Source organism: Pogona vitticeps, chromosome 4, assembly GCF_051106095.1.
Source record: "Pogona vitticeps strain Pit_001003342236 chromosome 4, PviZW2.1, whole genome shotgun sequence".
Lineage (NCBI taxonomy): Eukaryota > Metazoa > Chordata > Lepidosauria > Squamata > Agamidae > Pogona > Pogona vitticeps.
Window position 1 is genome coordinate 127,760,237 of NC_135786.1, and position 18,497 is coordinate 127,778,733.

At 40.3% G+C, this 18,497-nt stretch overlaps 1 protein-coding gene across 3 annotated transcripts in view; it reads right to left on the minus strand.

The window, feature by feature from the left end:
- Window positions 1-18,497, minus strand: part of DZANK1 (double zinc ribbon and ankyrin repeat domains 1) — a 33,886-nt gene that overhangs the window by 12,983 nt on the left and 2,406 nt on the right. For 2 of the 3 annotated variants that reach the window (XM_072998336.2, XM_072998335.2), the window contains exons 2-7: window positions 14,335-14,450; window positions 9,267-9,420; window positions 5,380-5,497; window positions 3,837-3,933; window positions 2,775-2,887; window positions 237-329 (exon numbers count right to left, since the gene is read on the minus strand). In XM_072998336.2, coding sequence (XP_072854437.2) covers window positions 237-329; window positions 2,775-2,887; window positions 3,837-3,933; window positions 5,380-5,497; window positions 9,267-9,420; window positions 14,335-14,443 — 684 coding nt within the window. In that variant the 5' untranslated portion in view covers window positions 14,444-14,450. The remainder of the gene's footprint in view (window positions 1-236; window positions 330-2,774; window positions 2,888-3,836; window positions 3,934-5,379; window positions 5,498-9,266; window positions 9,421-14,334; window positions 14,451-18,497) is intronic. The other variant, XM_072998337.2, reaches the window with a different exon arrangement.

Sequence of the window (18,497 nt, forward strand, 5' to 3'; positions counted from 1 at the left end):
TGCCAGTGAGTACTGCAGTTATTCTGTGCACTAGAATTCTTGTTCACACAGCAGATCTAAAACCAACATTAAGGTTTTAACTCCATCATGTAAATTACACAGTGAGTAATCTAAACTAATTTTTCATTTGAACAGTCTGCCTGTGAAAACAGTTGTCCTCAAAGTTTCACTTTTAAAATTAAACTCATGGCTCCCAAATTGTTTCCATAGTTATTTTGTGCAGGAATTATTCTTACCATATGTGCTTCAGGTAGTTTGTTGTCGCAGATCACACAGTGTTTAATATGAATTGGATTTTCTGCTCCACACACACAACATAGCACTTTGCCCTTTAAAACACAGAACATGTACATTTTATTAAAATTTGTAACACATGAATACCAGCGTTGTACAAATATGACATCCAACATTCACTTTGCTACATTAGATGTTCCAAAAATAACTTGGGTTTTTGATCCACCTGTGTGAAAATTAATAAGCTTTTTCATTTCCACTTACTACTTCAATCTTTCTTTTCATTCCATCATTGTTCTTATAATTTCAGTGTTATGTGAAAGTTCTCCCTGTGTTATGTTGTTATTGTTTGGATCTCATTATTTATGACTTTGTAGGTTAGGATGGGTACAGTGGTGCCTCGCTTAATGATTGCCTAGTTAAATGACAAAACCGCTATACGATGACTATTTTGCGATCGCTTTTGCGATCGCAAAATGATGTTTTAATAGGCAAAATTCGCTTCCTGGTGATTGGTTCCCTGCTTCGGGAACCGATTTTTCGCTAGACGATGTTTTTAAAACAGCTGATCGGTGGCTTCAAAATGGCCACCTGCTGTGTAAAATGGCTCCCTGCTGTGTTTTTGGATGGTTTCCTCGCTTTACAGGCACTGAAAATGGCCGCCCCTATGGAGGATCTTTGCTGGACGGTGAGTTTTCAGCCCATTGGAACGCATTGAACGGGTTTTCAATGTGGTTTCAATGGGATGTTTTATTTCGCTTAACGAGGATTTCACTCTACAGCGATTTCGCTGGAACGGATTATCCTCGTTAAGCGAGGCACCACTGTAGTGGTTTTTTAATTGCTGTTAGCTGCTCAGAATAGTGCCTGGTCACTAGATGGAAGGAAGGAAAGAAGGAAGGAAGGAAGGAAGGAAAGAGGGGGAGAGAAAAAAAAAGAAAGACAGCCGACAACTAGTTTTCATTTATCAAGCCTCAGTCAGACCCTCAAGCAAGAACCAAATGACCACACAAATTTCCGTACAGTTCATAGTAGTTTTCCACCTAAGATCTTGGACAAAGCTTGCAGTTAACACTTTATAAATAATGTAGTTTCCTGGGTGCACCGGAGTACATTTGTGTTTATAATGTGTAGACTTCTGGACTTTTGGAAGTTGTCAATTTCTCCTCTAATACTTGAACCAATGAATTGTGTTGTTTTTTTTAGTTTTGGTTTTTTTTTTGGTTTTTAAAATATTTTTATTGTATTTTTTCTACTTTTTGATCCGTTGCAACCAGAGTGATTTATTACAATATATTCCATTCATTTAATCTTATCTTATACTCTCTAACATAGTATTGATCTAATCTATTCTACTTAAGCCTCGTGGCGCAGTGGTTAACCTGCTGAACTACAGCCAAAACTGTGCTCATGACCTGGGGTTCAATCCCAGGTAGCGGCTCAAGGTTGACTCAGCCTTTTATCTTTCCGAGGTCGGTAAAATGAGTACCCAGCTCGCTGGGGGGGGGGGCAATGTGTAGCCTGCATAATTAACTTGTAAACCGCCCAGAGAGTGCTTGAAGTGCTATGGGGCAGTATATAAGCAGAACGCTTTGCTTTTGCTTTTTAAGTTGATGTAGATTTCATCCAGGTATAAAGAGGTTCCCATTTATTATTATCCAGTCTGTAATTTAATGTATCTGTCAAAATATCCATTTCTGCTAGTTCCAAAATCTTCTCAATAAATTCCTTCTTTGTCGGGATCTCTGTCATCTTCCACTTTCTGGTATATACAATTCTAGCTGCCGTTATCAGGTGTAAGGTCAAGTAGGTCTTGTTTTTTTCGAGTATAGGTGGTAATATATTCACTAAGAAGCTTTCTAGTGTCAAAGCAATTTTAACCCCTAAAATTTTCTCTATCATTTCATGAATCATTTTCCGAAATTCCTTGACCTTATTGCATGTCCACCACATGTGGTAGAAGCTCCCTACATTCTTTTCACATTTCCAGCACTTGTTAGAAACATTTTTATACATTTTTGTTAATTTCTCTGGTGTTACATACCATCTATAAAACATTTTGTATATATTTTCTTTTATATTTATAGATTTAGTCATTTTAATATTTTGTTCCCAAATTTGTGACCAGGCACTTAATTCTGTATTATGTCCTATATTTTGAGCCCACTTTACCATGCAATCCTTCACAATTTCATCTTCCTTTTTTTTTTTTTTTTGCTCCATTAAAGTATTATATAAACCTTTAATCATTTTTTCCTCTGAATCCAGCAATCCCTTATCCAAAGGTATTTTGTCTTTCTGGAACCCTATAGCTTTATCTTTTACATATCGATTTCAATAAATTTATCGACCACCAGTCTAATATACTATCTTGTCCTGCCAGTTCATCTTTGTTTTTTAGATCAAAATCTCTATCTAATATCTTGGCATATCTCCCGTTTATCCCTTGAGGTATTCTTGCTAGATCAGAGAACGCTTCTAATGGAGCTACCCATAATGGTATTTTTCTGTAATGTGAACCAATGAATTGTTTTTGTTACCTGTGACTGAGGCATCAATATGGCCGAGTGAGTCTCTTTTCTATCACTTAAGGTAGTCCAGTAATTTTTTTTCAGATGTGGTTCACTGAGATGGGAAGGCACAGAACTTTCTGCTGTTGAAAAACCGAAAATTACACACAAATTTCAACTACTCTTCTGTAATACATTTCATAAAAATGTGGATTTCAACTAACATTATTTAAAACATGATAGCTATTACATTAGTTCTAGGATTTTTTTAAAAAAAATTGATTAGATGAATTACTGTCAATTTTATATACCGTGGTGCCTCGCATAGCGATTGCTCCATATAGCGATGAAATTGCTTTGCGATGGACTTTTTGCCATCACAAGAGCGATCGCTTTGCCATGGCCCCTATGGGGAAAATTCGCTTTGCAATGATCGCAGGAAAGCGATCATAGCAAAGCGACCCTTTTTGCACAGCTGATCAGCAGGGCTTTGCGATCGCCCCACCAATCAGCTGTGCTTCGGCTCTCTCTCTCTCTCTCTCCACCCCTCGCAGCTCCAGCCTCGGCAGGGAGACTGAGGCGGCGGCGCCACCACCCTGGCCCAGAAAAACCCTCTGCACCTGCAGCAACCTTAAGTGGGCAGAAAAGAGTAGGATGGAGGATGCCTGTATTTAAATGAGACTGGCCCAAGACATTTTGACACTTGCAGCTCAGCATCCTTTGGTGATCTCCCTCATCTCACAGTTCAAGTAGAATGGCAAGGGCTGATGCCATAAAGAATTCTGTAATGGCCAGTCCTGAGCCCCCTGAATGCTGTAGCCCAGCTGCTATTCAGATGTCTTCTTTCTGCCTTTCTCCTACCTGTGCATACCCAATCCACCCCAACTTCCTCTTTCAATGATAGTACACACTGTAACGGCAGTATTCAAGATTTTTAATCTAAGGGTTATGTTGGGAGCACAGAAAAGATGTTCAGAATGTTATCACAGAGCTCATAAGACACAGTATTTGAGCACTAAGTATAGTCAGGAAACTACACAGGCCAGTAATCATTTTAGGGTCCTCTGACCTCTGACTTTAACATAATAGTACCTTGTAATTCCTCTGCAACATAGTTCCAATGGAATTTGCTTTCTGCATTCACTTCTTTCTTTGTTAGACTTAACTCAGACAATCCACCTTCCATCTCCTAAAAGTAACAACAAAAATGTGCTAGTTAAGAAAGAAAGAAAGATAGAAAGATAGAAAGAAAATCTTGCTTTACTTATGGAACATCCCTTTCAGTCCTCTTGCATCGCTCTCTCGTAGGAACTTTATTTGATTGATTCTTCCATGGCTACATGATCAGGGCTGTGATTTTGGCACCAGTCTGAGGAGAACCAGAAGCTGAGGACTAGAAACCGTGGAGTAGACTAGTAGTTTCTATTAAGGGCAAGGCAACAGTCAGCACGAAAGCATAAATCAGTGTGGTGTTCGCCCTTCATGTCCCTTTGCTTGACTGTCAAAACTCAGAGCACATGAAGGCAAACAATCCCCTCTTTTACACTGCTGTCACCAGGTGATCACTAAATCACCATTACTTCAGGAAGATGAAGATTCAGGTCCACACTTCAATGTCTTTTAAATATAACTTTTGTTTATTGATTACAGAAATTGATAGTGATTCATGAATATCTTCTTTAGGTAAATTTATTATTAACAACAATCTTCTATTTGATAATACACTCCTAACTCTAATCACCTCTCAGATTTCTCCCAAAATAGCACACTCTATCTCCTTCTCCACTCTCTCATGCTACTCATACTCTCTGACTGACTCTTTCTCAGGCTCCACCTCTTATCACATCTCTCTCGGCTCCGCCTCTCAGCAGCATGAATATGCATGAACAATTAACATACCAGAACATGAACCACTGACATAATAAAGGGAAACGCTACAAACAGAAAAGGACAGTAAGTCAGGGAAAAGGATCAAGAAACTAGCTAGAAGTCCAGACCAAGATATACAGTGGTGCCTCGACTTAACGACCATAATCCGTTCCAGAAGATGGATGTAACTCGAAATGGTCATAAATCGAAGCACCATTTCCCATAGGAATGCACTGAAATGCAATTAATCTGTTCCGGCCGAAGTAAAAAAAAAAATCACACACAAAAAATCACTGCAGGACTCATTGGAAATGTGATTAATCCCTTCTAGCTATGGGGCGGGGAAAGAAAAGTAATCAAGTGTGCAAGATCCATCGGAAATGCACAGAAAACAAATGGAGCAGATCGGAAATGCAAAGAGAACAAAGAGATTATTAGGTGTGTGCTCTTTTATGTTTTTGTACTGCAATTTCTAGAGTTCTCCAAAAATTTGGGGAACTGCAGTCCACAAATGCAACTCTGCACAATGAAGTTTCAAGTTATTTACCTGCACCATCATTTACTATCATGGCAACTTCCTATTGTTGATTTGTAAAAAAAAATTGAACAAAACAAAAATGGAAGCTACCATAGTGTGTGTGTGTACATATTTAGATTTGTGGGGTACAATTACTAGAATTCTGGAAATTGCAATCCAAAACCATAAAACAGCACACCCTAATTATAACAGCACTTCACAGTCCATTTATAATGTTTATAAACTTGCCTGTTTGGAGAGGTCTTTCAGGAAATTCTCATCCTTATTTTCATCAGGCACAGGGGTGTATGAAGTTACATATTCTACTACAAATACTTTTGTTACAATGGCACTCTCTCTGTAGTCTCTGCAATTTAAGAATCAAGAGATCTAGACCACGCCTGTGAAATGGGTGACCAATGAAAGTAAATTCATCCTTCTAGTCTTCCGAAGCACTACACCAGGAACTGAACAGATTTCTTGGTTTTTGCTTCTTCCCTGGGATTAAAGGTGTCAGTATACCATAGGCAACAATATACTGGATGAGTCTGACATGGTGGATCAAATGTTCCTCTGTGTGCAGTGTTACAGTATAAATATAATAATTAAGTATACATTAAATCTATTTCAACTATACAATTATTTCTTTGTCTTCAAATCATCCCAAAGACTCCTCAGTGTGAAAAACACACTCCAAAGACAAAACAAACTAAATGCAGTTAATGAAACAAAGAAAAGAAGATAATACCACATTAATGAAAAATCAAGCATAGAAGTAAAAGTTATCATGGGGATGCATCATGAGATCTCATAAGTATGCAAACATAAAATGGTCTTAATCAGACGCTTAAACACCTCCACTCTTATCAATGGATAAGAAACAGACTAGATTTGACTAAACCTCAATCATATTTATAAACAGCAACTGACGAGAAGGCTTAGCAGCCTTTGCACTGTATGAAGAGGTGGAGCCTTTTCTCAGAAGCTGCTGTTTGTTCTCCACAGGTTGCTAAGCTTAACACCTGGAAAATACTTTCCCAAGCACTGTATTAAAGTCATATTGCATTTATGCTGCTTTTCTGTAGGCATCCTTCAGTCTTGAGAGACTATGGTAACGTCCTGTGGATAGAGGGAACAGTGTCTAGTGTGGCTGAAAAGGCCAATTTGAGAGTGACAATCCCTTCCACACTGAAGACAAATACAATCTGTCACCTGTTCAGCTCCCTGATTTTGGGACTGCCTCTTTGCCTCAGCCTGCTGAACAAGTGTCTCTTCAAATTGGGAGAGGCCATGCTGCACCGCCTGCCTCCAGGCTGAATGCTCAGATGTCAAGGTTTCTCATCTGTTGAGGTCCATTCCTAAGGCCTTCAGATCCCGCTTGTAGATATCCTTTTATTGCAGCTGTGGTCTCCCTCTGGGGCACTTTCCCTGAACTAATTCTCCATACAGGAGATCTTTTGAAATCCGACCATCAGCCATTCTCACAACATGCCCAAGCCAGTGTAGACGTTGCTGTTTCAGTAATGTATATATGCTAAAAATTCCAGCTCATTCTAGGAATGCCCTATTTGGAACTTTGTCCTGCCAGGTGATACAAAAAATGCATCGGAGACAACGCATATGGAACGTTCAGGTGCATTTGCATCAGCTGAACCTGGAAGAGTTTCCTCAAGCGCTTGGGCAAATTCCTCCACTTTTCTTTGGTTGTGAATCTTGCTGATGTCAATACATGGTCTTCCTTCCTTTTTTGTGTGATACAATCTCTTTATTTGCAGTTTTACTCTGCTACACACCAGGGAGTGATCAGTATCGCAATCAGCACCCTGATAACTGTGTGCAATCATAATATTAGGACGGCTAGGGCATCTAGTGAGGATCAAATCGAGCTGATGCTAATGCTTCGATCTTGGATGCCTCCAAGAGACTCTGTGTTGAAGCTTGATATTAAAGAACGTGTTGCTGACAGAAAGACCATAGTAACAGCAAAACTCCAGCAAGCGTTGGCCATTTTCGTTCATCTTTCCAATGCCAAAACAGCCTAGACAGGTGGGCCAAGAATTGTGATCAGCACCAACTCTAGCGTTAAGGTCACAGAGAATGAACAGTGGCTCTCTCTAGGGGATTTTTTTAGTAGTAGCTGCAAGATTGTCATAGAATTTGTCTTTGACTTCTGTTGTAGATGACAGTGTTAGTTCATATGCACTAATGAGGGTGACCGGTCCTGCTGATGAGTGGAGCTGTAGAGACAAGATTCTTTCACTCCCTACAGTAGGTGGAACAATGGATCTCAGAAGAGTATTTCCAACCACAAAGTCAACACCATATTCCCAGGTCTCATTCAATGGTTTTTCCTGCCAGAAGAATGAGATTTTTTTTCTTTGACAGATCCCATGCCTGGCAATCTCATATCTTGCAGGGCAACAATGTCCATCTGCAGTCTATTCAGTTCCATGTCAATGACAGCTGTCTTGCGCATGTCACCTATTTCCTGCAGGTTGTCAGAAAAGCCAGGGATTATTATCTGAACATTCCAGGTGCCTAACTTTAGGGCAGAAGTTTTCTTATGATTATTGCATGATGCAAGGTTATTGATCTGCTTGTTGGCTTTCACCCTAAATCCCACGGACCCCGTGAGGTTAATAGATCATGGCGAGCCAGCACCTTACTGGCTGGGGGCTGCCCAGCTTAAAGCGGGCGGTAGCTACCTAGTGAGGTGCAATAACCTCTCCCACCATTGGAAGTAGCCCCTGGTGTCACTCTCTCTGCCAATTGAGCAAAGACGTATAACTAGTAACTGCTACTTCATGTTTTATTTTGATGCTGTATGTGAAGCTAGAGTGTCCTCCCCAGAGCACAAAGCCTGAGTAAAATAATATGGAGGATACACTGTTACCCCCCTCTCCACGTCGCTGAAATAGTCCAATGGAAAAGCAAGAGCCAATACAACTGGTTCCAGCGATGGGGCAGGAGTTGCCAGAACGTAACAAACTGTGGGACTATGGCTCAGAAGAGGTTAACTTCTGTTGGTGGATATAGCCACAAAGCAGTGGAGGTTTGAAATTGGAGTTTTCCTTCTCCTAGATGGTCTGCCTTCCAAGGCTAACAAGCCCCACCTACCCGGGTTCATAGATTATTGTGCTTTTCGGGCACAGAAAGGAGTATAAAAGGGAAGGGGAGGGTGGAAAGAAATTTAGAAGGGGTGGAAAAGGAAAGGGGGAGGAAAGGAGTTTGGAGTTTGCTGCTTTAAGAGGACTCTATTTGCCCCTGTTCAAGGCTGGAAAGCTGATAGTACTAGGGAAAGCACAAGAAAAAGACCAAGATGCCTAGAAAATACTCACTGAACATTAGCTCCACAAATAATGAGGTGTCACACATAGGCAAGAAGACTCAGTGATATATCCCTAATTAGTTACATTAAAAACAAATCACTGACTGATTTGGGGATGGAGTTAGCAGTCACTAGTTTTAATGTTATCCTCAACCCCTGCAAACCCGTTAGCAGAAGCTTGTGAACATGGACAAAAAACAGAGTATTTTGTGTGGGACTGAGAGAACTACAAATGAGTGCAACCAGAAACCTCATCCTTGACAAAGTCTAGCTGCTGGACAAGGAAGAAAAGGGTAACACTGCCCTGTATGGGAACAATTGCGATTGGATGTAGCAGCAGCCTTTTGGGGAACCATCACTACAAATAAGCACACTTCTATGTAAAATGAATTAACCATGTACAAAGTGAGTGAGAGAGATGCATTTATTTTGCCTCAATAAAGCATGAAGTACAAAAGATAATTGGAAATAATGACTGTCTGACAAGTTCACATAACGTTTGATGAGTTATATTTATCCTGACAACTGCTACTAGTTTGCCTTTTAGAAGTCACAAGACACCTTGTGTTTTCTTTAGCAGACAATATGATACATACCAAAGGAAATAACACATAAATTAAAATGTTTCGCTTGATTCCTGTTTGGGAAAAATAAAATATAGGCAGAGCTGCATATACCAACATTTCTCTTCTTGGTCCAAATAACTCGAGTTCTCGACCAAGAAGAAAACCATGCCTACTTCTGACTAGGAAGCAGTTAGCAATTATTTCGGTTAGCAGGCTCGTTCAAAATATAAAATGATACTTACTTTGCGACTGCCAGAGCTTTGACAGTTATTTTGCCATCTGGTAATGTGATTGGTACATTGTACTTAAAAGTGTTATGATCTCTGCAATCAAGTCTCCTAGAAAGTTGTGGTTTACTTCCATCAATAGTGTAATATATAGTGACATCAGGGGTATCTAAAAGACACAGTAATAATGATTAAGTATAATTCACCCCATCTTCAAAACAAATTAATTTCCTTACACAAATCTCCTTAAAGTGAAGTTATATCACAAATGGAATGATGTTAGCTCTCATTAAACTACAGTTGCATACAGTTATGTCTGATACGCAGTGTGGTGCAATGGACAGAGTGACAGATTATGTATTTAAAATACCTTTAGCTCACCTTTCTCCTTAAAAAAAAAAACCCAAGGTAGCTTACATCATTAGAAGACAATATGTAAAATCTAAAACCAGTCAGTATACAAATATTTAAAAAAGAATTAAATAAATATTATATTTAAAACAATAAATTAAACAATATTAAAGACACATTTAAAAGCACCAAGGCACAATAATCCATTTAGAAAACCTTCTCAGACAGCCAGTCACTAAGGGAAGACCTATCTGAAGAGAAAGGTTTTTAGCTACTTGTGGAAGGACAACAAAGATGGGGCTAGTCTGGCCTCCTGTGGGAGGGAGTTCCAAGGTCTGGGAGCAACAACAGAGGAGGCCCTCTTCTTTGTTCCTATCAGATACATCTGTGAAGGTGGCAGGGCTGAGAGAAAAGCCCCTCCTGAAGGTCTCAACACTCAAACGTTCTCATAATGGGAGATGCAGTCCTTGTGAAAGCTGGGATCCAAGCTGTTTAGGACTATATAGGTTAAAACTAGAACTTCACATTGTGCCCAGAAACAGATCGGCAGCCAGTGGAGCTGCTATAACAGGGGACTGTATGATCCCTATAGCTCCAGTGAACAATCTGGCTGTTTTGTACCTGCTGCAGTTTCCAAATACTTTCCAAAGGCCGCCCCAAATAGATGTGTTACAGTAATCCAGCCAGGATGCAACTATGGCATGTGTCACTCTGACGAGATCAGACCTCTCTAAGAATGTGTACAGTTGGCATGATAGTATTAACTGTGCGAATGCACTCCTGGCTACCGCCAAAACCTGGACATCCCAATGAATCCAAGAGCACTTTCAAGCTGCACACCTGTGTTTTCAGATGAAGTGTAACCCCATCTAGCACAAAATGCAACCTGATTCCTTGGTCTGTTTCGAATGACAAGGAGCACCTCTGTCTTGTCTGGATTATGCTTCAGTTTATTCATCCTCATCCAGTTCTGACTGACACCAGACACCTCAGATTTAGATGGAAAGGAGAAATAGAGTGGGATGTCATCTGCATACTAGACACAGAACCCCAAAACTCTGGACAACCTCTCCCAATGGTTTAATGTAGCTGTTAAATAGCATAAGGGGCAAAACAGAGCCCTGAGGGACTTTGCAGGGCAGTGGCCAAGGTGTCATCCAGCACCAGCTTTTGCATTATCCCCTCCAGGAAGGACAGGAATGTGATCATGCCGCTTGTCATCTAACTCCCTTTTCCTAATTTGTCCAAAGTAGGATTCGTCAGACCCAATTCTTCTAATAAAGACAGTTTATTGTATTTTCTAAGGATTCTTAGAAAGCAACAATTGACTGAGAGTTTGTTAATCACCTTCTATAGGAGTTCGATTGAGAGCATATTATCCTACTGTCTCTGTGTATGGTTCACGAGCTGCACAGTGGCAGAGAAAAAGGCAATTCAAAGGGTGATTAAGACGGCCCAAAACATCATTGGCTGTTCACTCCCCTCTTTGGAAGAATTGTATAAGAACAGATGTAAGAGGAAGATATCTAACATACTGAAAGACTCCTCTCATCCGGGATATCAGCTCTTTAAACTATTACCATCAGGAAGGAGATTCAGGGTATTGAAAGCAAGGACAAGCAGATTCAAGAACAGTTTTTACCCAAGTGCAGTATTGAGTTTAAATGTGGGGCCATAGGTTTTTGGTGGATTTTAATTGCTGAGAGAAAACGGGGTATCTATATTTGGATGGTGAAAGTTGTGTATATTTTAACTTTTTTTGTAGTGTTGTCCAGTTTTACCTTGGGGAAGAGCACCTCATTTCGTTGCACCCACTTGTGAGCGCAATGACAAATAAATTTCTTATGTCTTATGTCTTATTGCTTAACATGGCTTCTTTGATTTTTTGGTCTTGTTTGTCATCATCCAACCTACAACAAATCATACAGTAAGTCTTTATATTATTAAAACTGGGTATCTCTTCGTGATAAGACGATGGGGAATAGCTGTTAACTTCTTGGGGTCATTTGGGTCTGGCCCCCATCAACTCTGGTTTGTTCTCAGCCCACTTCAAGTTTGTAGATGGGACGTTGTAATTCCCTGCAGTCCCTCATTTGTCGAGCCACATATCTTTCTCTATTGGGTTTTGAAGGGGCTGGGCCCACAGGACCTTGGGAATCATTATACATTTTTGCCTCTCTCTCCTTTGTTCTTCTCTCTTCACCCACGCCCTATATTCCTTCCTTTGCTTTTGCTCCTCAGTCTCCCTCCAGTATGGTGGCTTTCTATACCTTTGTCGCCTCCATTCCCTTTCGGCATACTTACGAGGCACCTTGAACTCTAGCCACTCTCCTGTCCAAGGATCTTCCTGGATCAACTCTTCCTTTTTCTCTCCTTTCTCCTCTCTTCCCCAACATGCTTCTGACTCCTTCCCTCCTTCTTATCACCTTCCTTTCCCACCCGATTTGCGCCCCCTTTAGCCTCTTCGTTTATTTCTAGTTTGCTTAATTCCTTTTCTGTCACTCCTATCTGTTGAGCTTCTTCTTTTACTTGAGAGGCCAACGGTACACTCTCCTGATCCTGGGCGAGGTGGCTCATTGGCTCACAGGGAGCTAACAGTGCCTCCAAGTCCCATCCCAGGAGGACACCATGGTCAATGGTATCAAAAGCCACTGAGAGGTCTAGCCGAACCAACAGCAACCCAGCTAAAACTGGATGCCAGTATTATGTATTGATTTCATTTGTCTCAATATTCTTAGAGCTAAATAATGCTTTTTGTTTTACATACTATTATTTTATGAACTTTGATATTTTTCTATCCTTTTACAAGGTGGCTTTTAAGGCTTCTAAAAGCTGGTAAAATCATGATGCCTTGTATTTTAAAATGATGTATTCTAGAGATGTATTTTCTACCTCTATAGGCTATAAGCTCCTATATTTGTAAGAATGTAATTTAAAAGTTCTTTCTGATATTTGATTGCATTTTATTTTTGCATTTTGGTTTCAGACAAAACTACAACTTAAGCCTGAATGTCTATGACATTTCAAAAATTACAAGAGTGGATTTTAAAGTAATATGCCTGTGACTAGAAGCACTGTAGATAAATAAAGCTTAGCAAATACAAGTTTTTGGAGTTGCCTGGAATTATTGCAACAAAGAAAATAGTTCTACTTAAGATACCCAAATCAATTTTGATATGCTTGTCTATGACTGATTCCATTCTGGTATTACCCTTTAGTGGGAAAATGTCAGCTATGATGAACCTAGAAAACTTTTGTCAGGTACAAATATAATCTTCTGTGATTTGCCCTCTAAGTCTGCTTTTAAGTTAGCTTGTAAGGGAGATTGTACAGAGCATCTTCAAGTGAGGTCTGACAGCTCTGTGCTTTTGTAATGCAGAAATACTTTGAATGTGCCTTACAAAACTGTATGGTAATTTCCGGGAGACACAAGGAAAAATGTCCCACTTTTTGGAAGACTGTCACTCCATTACTTTCTTTAAAGCAAGGCTTTTTTGACTTGTTAGAGAAAAATCTTTTAATGTTTCTATGAGCTTTAATAATTGCCCTAAAGCTCTTCAAACATTTTCCTCCCTTTACAAATCTACTGTACTTTGCAAAGCCCTTACTGGCAAATCTGTTCCACAGATGCTCAGTCTTATAACAAACTGGTTTCCCCCCCCCCTTTTGAAATGCCTTTTTTGAGGATAAATATTTTGGCCCTGCAGCTTTATTTATATTTTTTAAAAGGAGGGACACTCATTTTTTCAAGATAAGCAAGACTGGTCTTTTCAATATGAGCTATTTTAAATCTGTGGATGTTTCCAGTCACCTATTTCTGAATGGAGGAAGTTTTACTCTTTTGCACTTAGAACTGCAGAGCTAGAAGCGACCCCATGGATCATTGAGTTCACTCCCTGCTGTCAAAGAGGTATAGTGGGGAATCAAACTCCTAACCTTTGGCTCCACAGTCTAAAGTACTGAGCTATCCAACAGTTTCCTTCTTGGCTCCCCTTTGGGGAATTCAGCAACCACCTTGTTCTCAAAATACAGTGTCTGTCATCAAAATCAGGCAATGGGTTTGACTGGATGTGAGAGAGAAGCCAAGTACTGTACTGTAACCTTGGTACAGTACGTACAGATATACAACCAATCCCCTAAGTGAGAACAGCAAGAGAAGACAGAATGGGAAAGCAGAAGCGAAGCATATGTCTATGGATGTCACACTGAAGAAGCATGAAATCCAGTAAAAGAAAAATCACATGTACACAAAAATTAATGTACTTCACAATTGCAAGAGAAAGGAGTAAAATTAGACAATGAGTAAAAATCTGACCAGTATACTACAGATTGCTCAGTGAGAAGTTTGACATTTTTGCTGCTTATGAAAGGGGGCATCCTGGAGCTTAGTACACAAGCAGAAGTCACATCTTTTCAATGGCAACTCTGACTTGTACAATGGCAAGCAGCAGTGATTGTGTGTTAGTAAGCTGATGGAGACCTTTGTTTCCAATTGGGTTCAATATTTTGAGAATAAATAAGAAAAGTGTAGAGAGCACTTTAAATCAAGTTTGAGATGCATAAAAACATTCCGACAGATGTTTCCCATTACGAAGGAAATATATTTACAGGATATGGCATCATTTCAGAAGTGAAAAGGAAATGAAAAGATAAGGAGTACATAACAAATGAATATCAAGTTGTATATATAAGAAAAAAATCCAAAACAACATATAGCAAGCACTGTATATACCTGATTTCATTTCTATAAGTGTATTTGTATCTATTTCGTGTTTTGCTTTGCCTGGTATTGGTTCTCGAAGTGGTATAATCTGAGGCACTAAAATGGAGCCAGCAGTCATTTTTTGGCTACAGATTTTTTTAAAAGACAAAGAAAAAAATGGGGAGGAAGGAAGAGAAACATTATAAACACTGTGATATAATAATAAATATACAGCATGTGCAAATGTACTTAAAATAGAATTGAAGTTGCAATTCTAGTATACTGGAATAAGTCCACTTAAGTCAACTGGACTTCCTCCTCAGTAGAAATGTGTAGTATTGTGCTGTGTGTGCATTGGGTCTAAAGAAAATAAACTTCATTTCAGATCACTGAAAATTGTTCTTTTAGCTACACTAACCTCCACTGTTTTGGATCAATATAACCATGTGCCATGATAGCAGTTACTATTTTTTATCACAAAACATACTGTTTTTATTTCATACAAGCAACCTTGAAAAGATTCATGACATTCAAACTGAGAAATCAGGCAATGATGTACATATGTATGAGTATGTGTGTGCAATCCAGACAATTTTAAGCATGACATAATACAATTGATTTCAATAGAAGGATTAAGCCACTGAAGTTTCTAACTTAGATAAATGGATTTCAAACTATTTGGGATGGCTCGTGCACTAATTTTTATTGTTGCGGTTAACAACACATTCACAGGCATACGTTCAGAAGTATGGCCACGGAGCTTAATGGAACTTACTACAGTGGTGTCTTGACTTATGAATGTCCCAACCTACGAACATTTTGAATTACGAACAGCTCCATTTGCAAAATTTTGCTTTGACTTGTGAATGGGGCTTTGACTTATGAACAAAAAAAGGCAGGGAAGGTGGGAAATTTGAACTTTCAGTTAACCATTGGTCAGCGAAGAGGCTCCTTGTCTGCTATCTCACTCACCCCAGTGGTTAGAGTGTGTGGATATGGAGAGAGACTTCAGACTGCCTACTGCCTGATACTGTACTATACGAACTGAATTTCTGGGGGCTTTTTTATTTATTTATTTTTGGATTTTTTAAAACTTTTTTTAAAAAACAGAGAGACTGCCTGTTCTGGGTGAGTACAGTGGTGCCTTGACTTATGAACTTAATCTGTATTGGAACAGCATTCGTTAAGTCAAAATGTTCGTAAGTCAAAGCACCATTTCCCATACGAATGCACTGAAAACCCATTAATCCATTCCGGCTGAAGAAAAAAAATACCCCCCATAAAAATAAAAATCTGCAAGCCCCTGGGGTTGCAAAAAACAAATCAAAACACAAAAATAACCCCAAAAATAACCCCACCAGTCCAATCCCACCCTGGGAAGACATCGTTAGCGGGGAGCCCTCTGGGACCTCACCCGCATCTGCGTGGGCCCCGCCACCACCAAAGACACAGTCGGCAGGAAGCCCTCCGGGAGCTCACCCGGCCTCCCTTGCAAGTGTGCAGGCCCCTCCACCGCCAATCGCTGCCTTCAGGCTTTCCCGGGGAGTAGACCGGATCTACCAGGGGAAGCCCTCCCCTAGTAGCCCGGGACTACCGAGGAGGTCTTCCCCTGGTAGGAAAGGTCTACCCCCTGGGAAAGCCTGAATGTGGCGAATGGCGGTGGCCCTCCAGGAAGTCTCCCATGGCAGTGGAGAAGCCCTGGGAGGCCTCCGAAGGTGGCAATCGGCGATGGTGGGGGACCCCCAGGAGGTCTCCTATGGCAGCGGAGAATCCCTGGGAGGTCTCCGAAGGTGGCGATCGGCGATGGTGGGGGACCCCCGGGAGGTCTCCCATGGCGGCGGAGAAGCCCTGGGAGGCCTCCAAAGGCAGCGATTGGTGGCGGTGGAGAACACCCAGGAGGAAACTAATGCTTTGACTTACAAACCATACCTTGACATAAGAACAAAAAACAGTCGGAACAGATTAATTGGGTTTCAATGCATTCCTATGGGAAATGTTGATATGACTTATGAACGTTTAGACTTACGAACATCTTCTGGGATGGATTAAGTTCGTAAATCAAGGCACCACTGTACCAATTAGGTTACTCACAGGATTGCAACTTAAGAAACTAGACAATAAAATCACTGTTGCAGATCTTAATTACCAAACGAAAATTTCAGTATATTTGTTTGTATTGGCTTGGTTTGACATCCTGAAAACAACAACAATAAAATAAAATCCACCGTCAATACAGCTGATATAATAGTGAAGTCACATAGACTTATTCCTTTCCCAGCTAAAATTTTGACTGCTACATTCTCGACTAGTTTAAGACCTCTTCTCCATGTAGAATAGATTTTAGTCATCCAACCTGAACATATACAGTATTTGATATCATGGGCTACCTTGGGACAATCTTATGCATGCTTATTTGGAAGTCCGTCCCATTACATTTAGCAAAGCTTACTCTCAACTAAGTCCTTGTTAAGATTTAATCTCAGGTTGCTTGCCCATTCTCAATAAATTGTGGAAAAGCTTCCCTTAACTTCATGGACTATGATGAAAAAGCAATCACAGGGATATAACACTAGCATACTGATGATACTCAAATCTAAACATACTTACTAGTCAGCAAACAACACACATTTAGTGGGACCTACCTCAGAATTTCCAGATTTTGGACTGCACAATAAATGAGTCAGGTACAACTTTTTTCCCCTTCACGGATTGTTGCCTTGTAGTGGTCAAGGGACTTGAGTAATTCAGAGATGCTATGGGCTATGCCGTGCAGAGACACCCAAGACATACAGGTCATAGTGGAGAGTTCTGACTAAACACGATCCACCTGGAGCAGGAACTGGCAATGCCACTCCAGTATCTTTGCCAAGAACACTCCATGAACAGAAACAAAAGGCTAGAAGTTATGACGCTGGAAGATGGGCCCCTCAGGTCAGAAGGCGTCCAACATGCTACTGAGGAAGAGCGGAGAACAAGTACAAGTAGCTCCAGAGCTAATGAAGTGCTTGGGCCAAAGCTGAAATGACGATCAGCTGAGGACAGGCCTGGAAGTGAAAGGAAAGTCTGATGTTGCAAAGAAAAATACTGCACAGGAACCTGGAATGTAAGATCTATGAACCTTGGGAAGCTGGATGTGGTCAAATAGGAGATGGCAAGAATAAACATTGACATCCTGGGTGTCAGTGAACTAAAATGGAATGGTTGAATTCAACTCAGATGATTACCATATCTACTATTGTGGGCAAGTATCCCATAGAAGAAACGGAGTAGCCCTCATAGTCAACAAAAGAACGGTAAAAGCTGTACTGGGATACAAAAATGATAGAATGATTTCAATACGAATCCAAGGCAGACCTTTCAACATCACAATAAACCAAGTTTATGCACCAACCACAGATGCTAAGGAGGCTGAAATTGACCAATTCTATGAAGACCTACAACACCTTCTAGAACTGACACCAAAGAAATATGTTCTTCTCATTATAGGGGACTGGAATGTTAAGGGAGGGAGTCAAGAGATAAAAGGAACAACAGGGAAGTTTGGCCTTGGAGTTCAAAACAAAGCAGGGCAAAGGCTAATAGTGTTTTGCCAGGAGAACAAGCTGGTCATCACAAACACCCTTTTCCAACACAAGAGGCGACTCTACACATGGATATCACCAGATGGGCAATACCGAAATCAGATCGATTATATTCTCTGTAGCCAAAGATGGAGAAGCTCAATACAGTCAGCAAAAACAAGACCTGGAGCTGATTGTGGCTCTGATCATCAGCTTCTCATAGCAAAATTCAAGCTTAAACTGAAGAGAGTAGGAAAAACCACTGGGCTAGTCAGGTATAATCTAAACCACATCCCTTATGAATACACAGTGGAAGTTAAGAACAGATTTAAGGAACTAAATTCGGTAGACAAAGTGCCTGAAGAACTATGGATGAAGGCTTGTAACATTGTACAGGAAACAGCAACAAAAATCATCCCAAAGAAAAAGAAATGCGAGAAAGCAAAGTGGCTGTCGAACAAAGCCTTACAAATAGCAGAGAAGAAAAAGGAGACAAAATGCAAGGGAGATAGGGAAAGTTACACAAAACTGAATGCAGACTTCCAAAGAATAGCAAGGAGAGGCAAGAGGGCCTTCTTAACTGAACAGTGAAAAGCTATAGGGGAAAATAATAGAAGGGGGAAAACCTGAGAT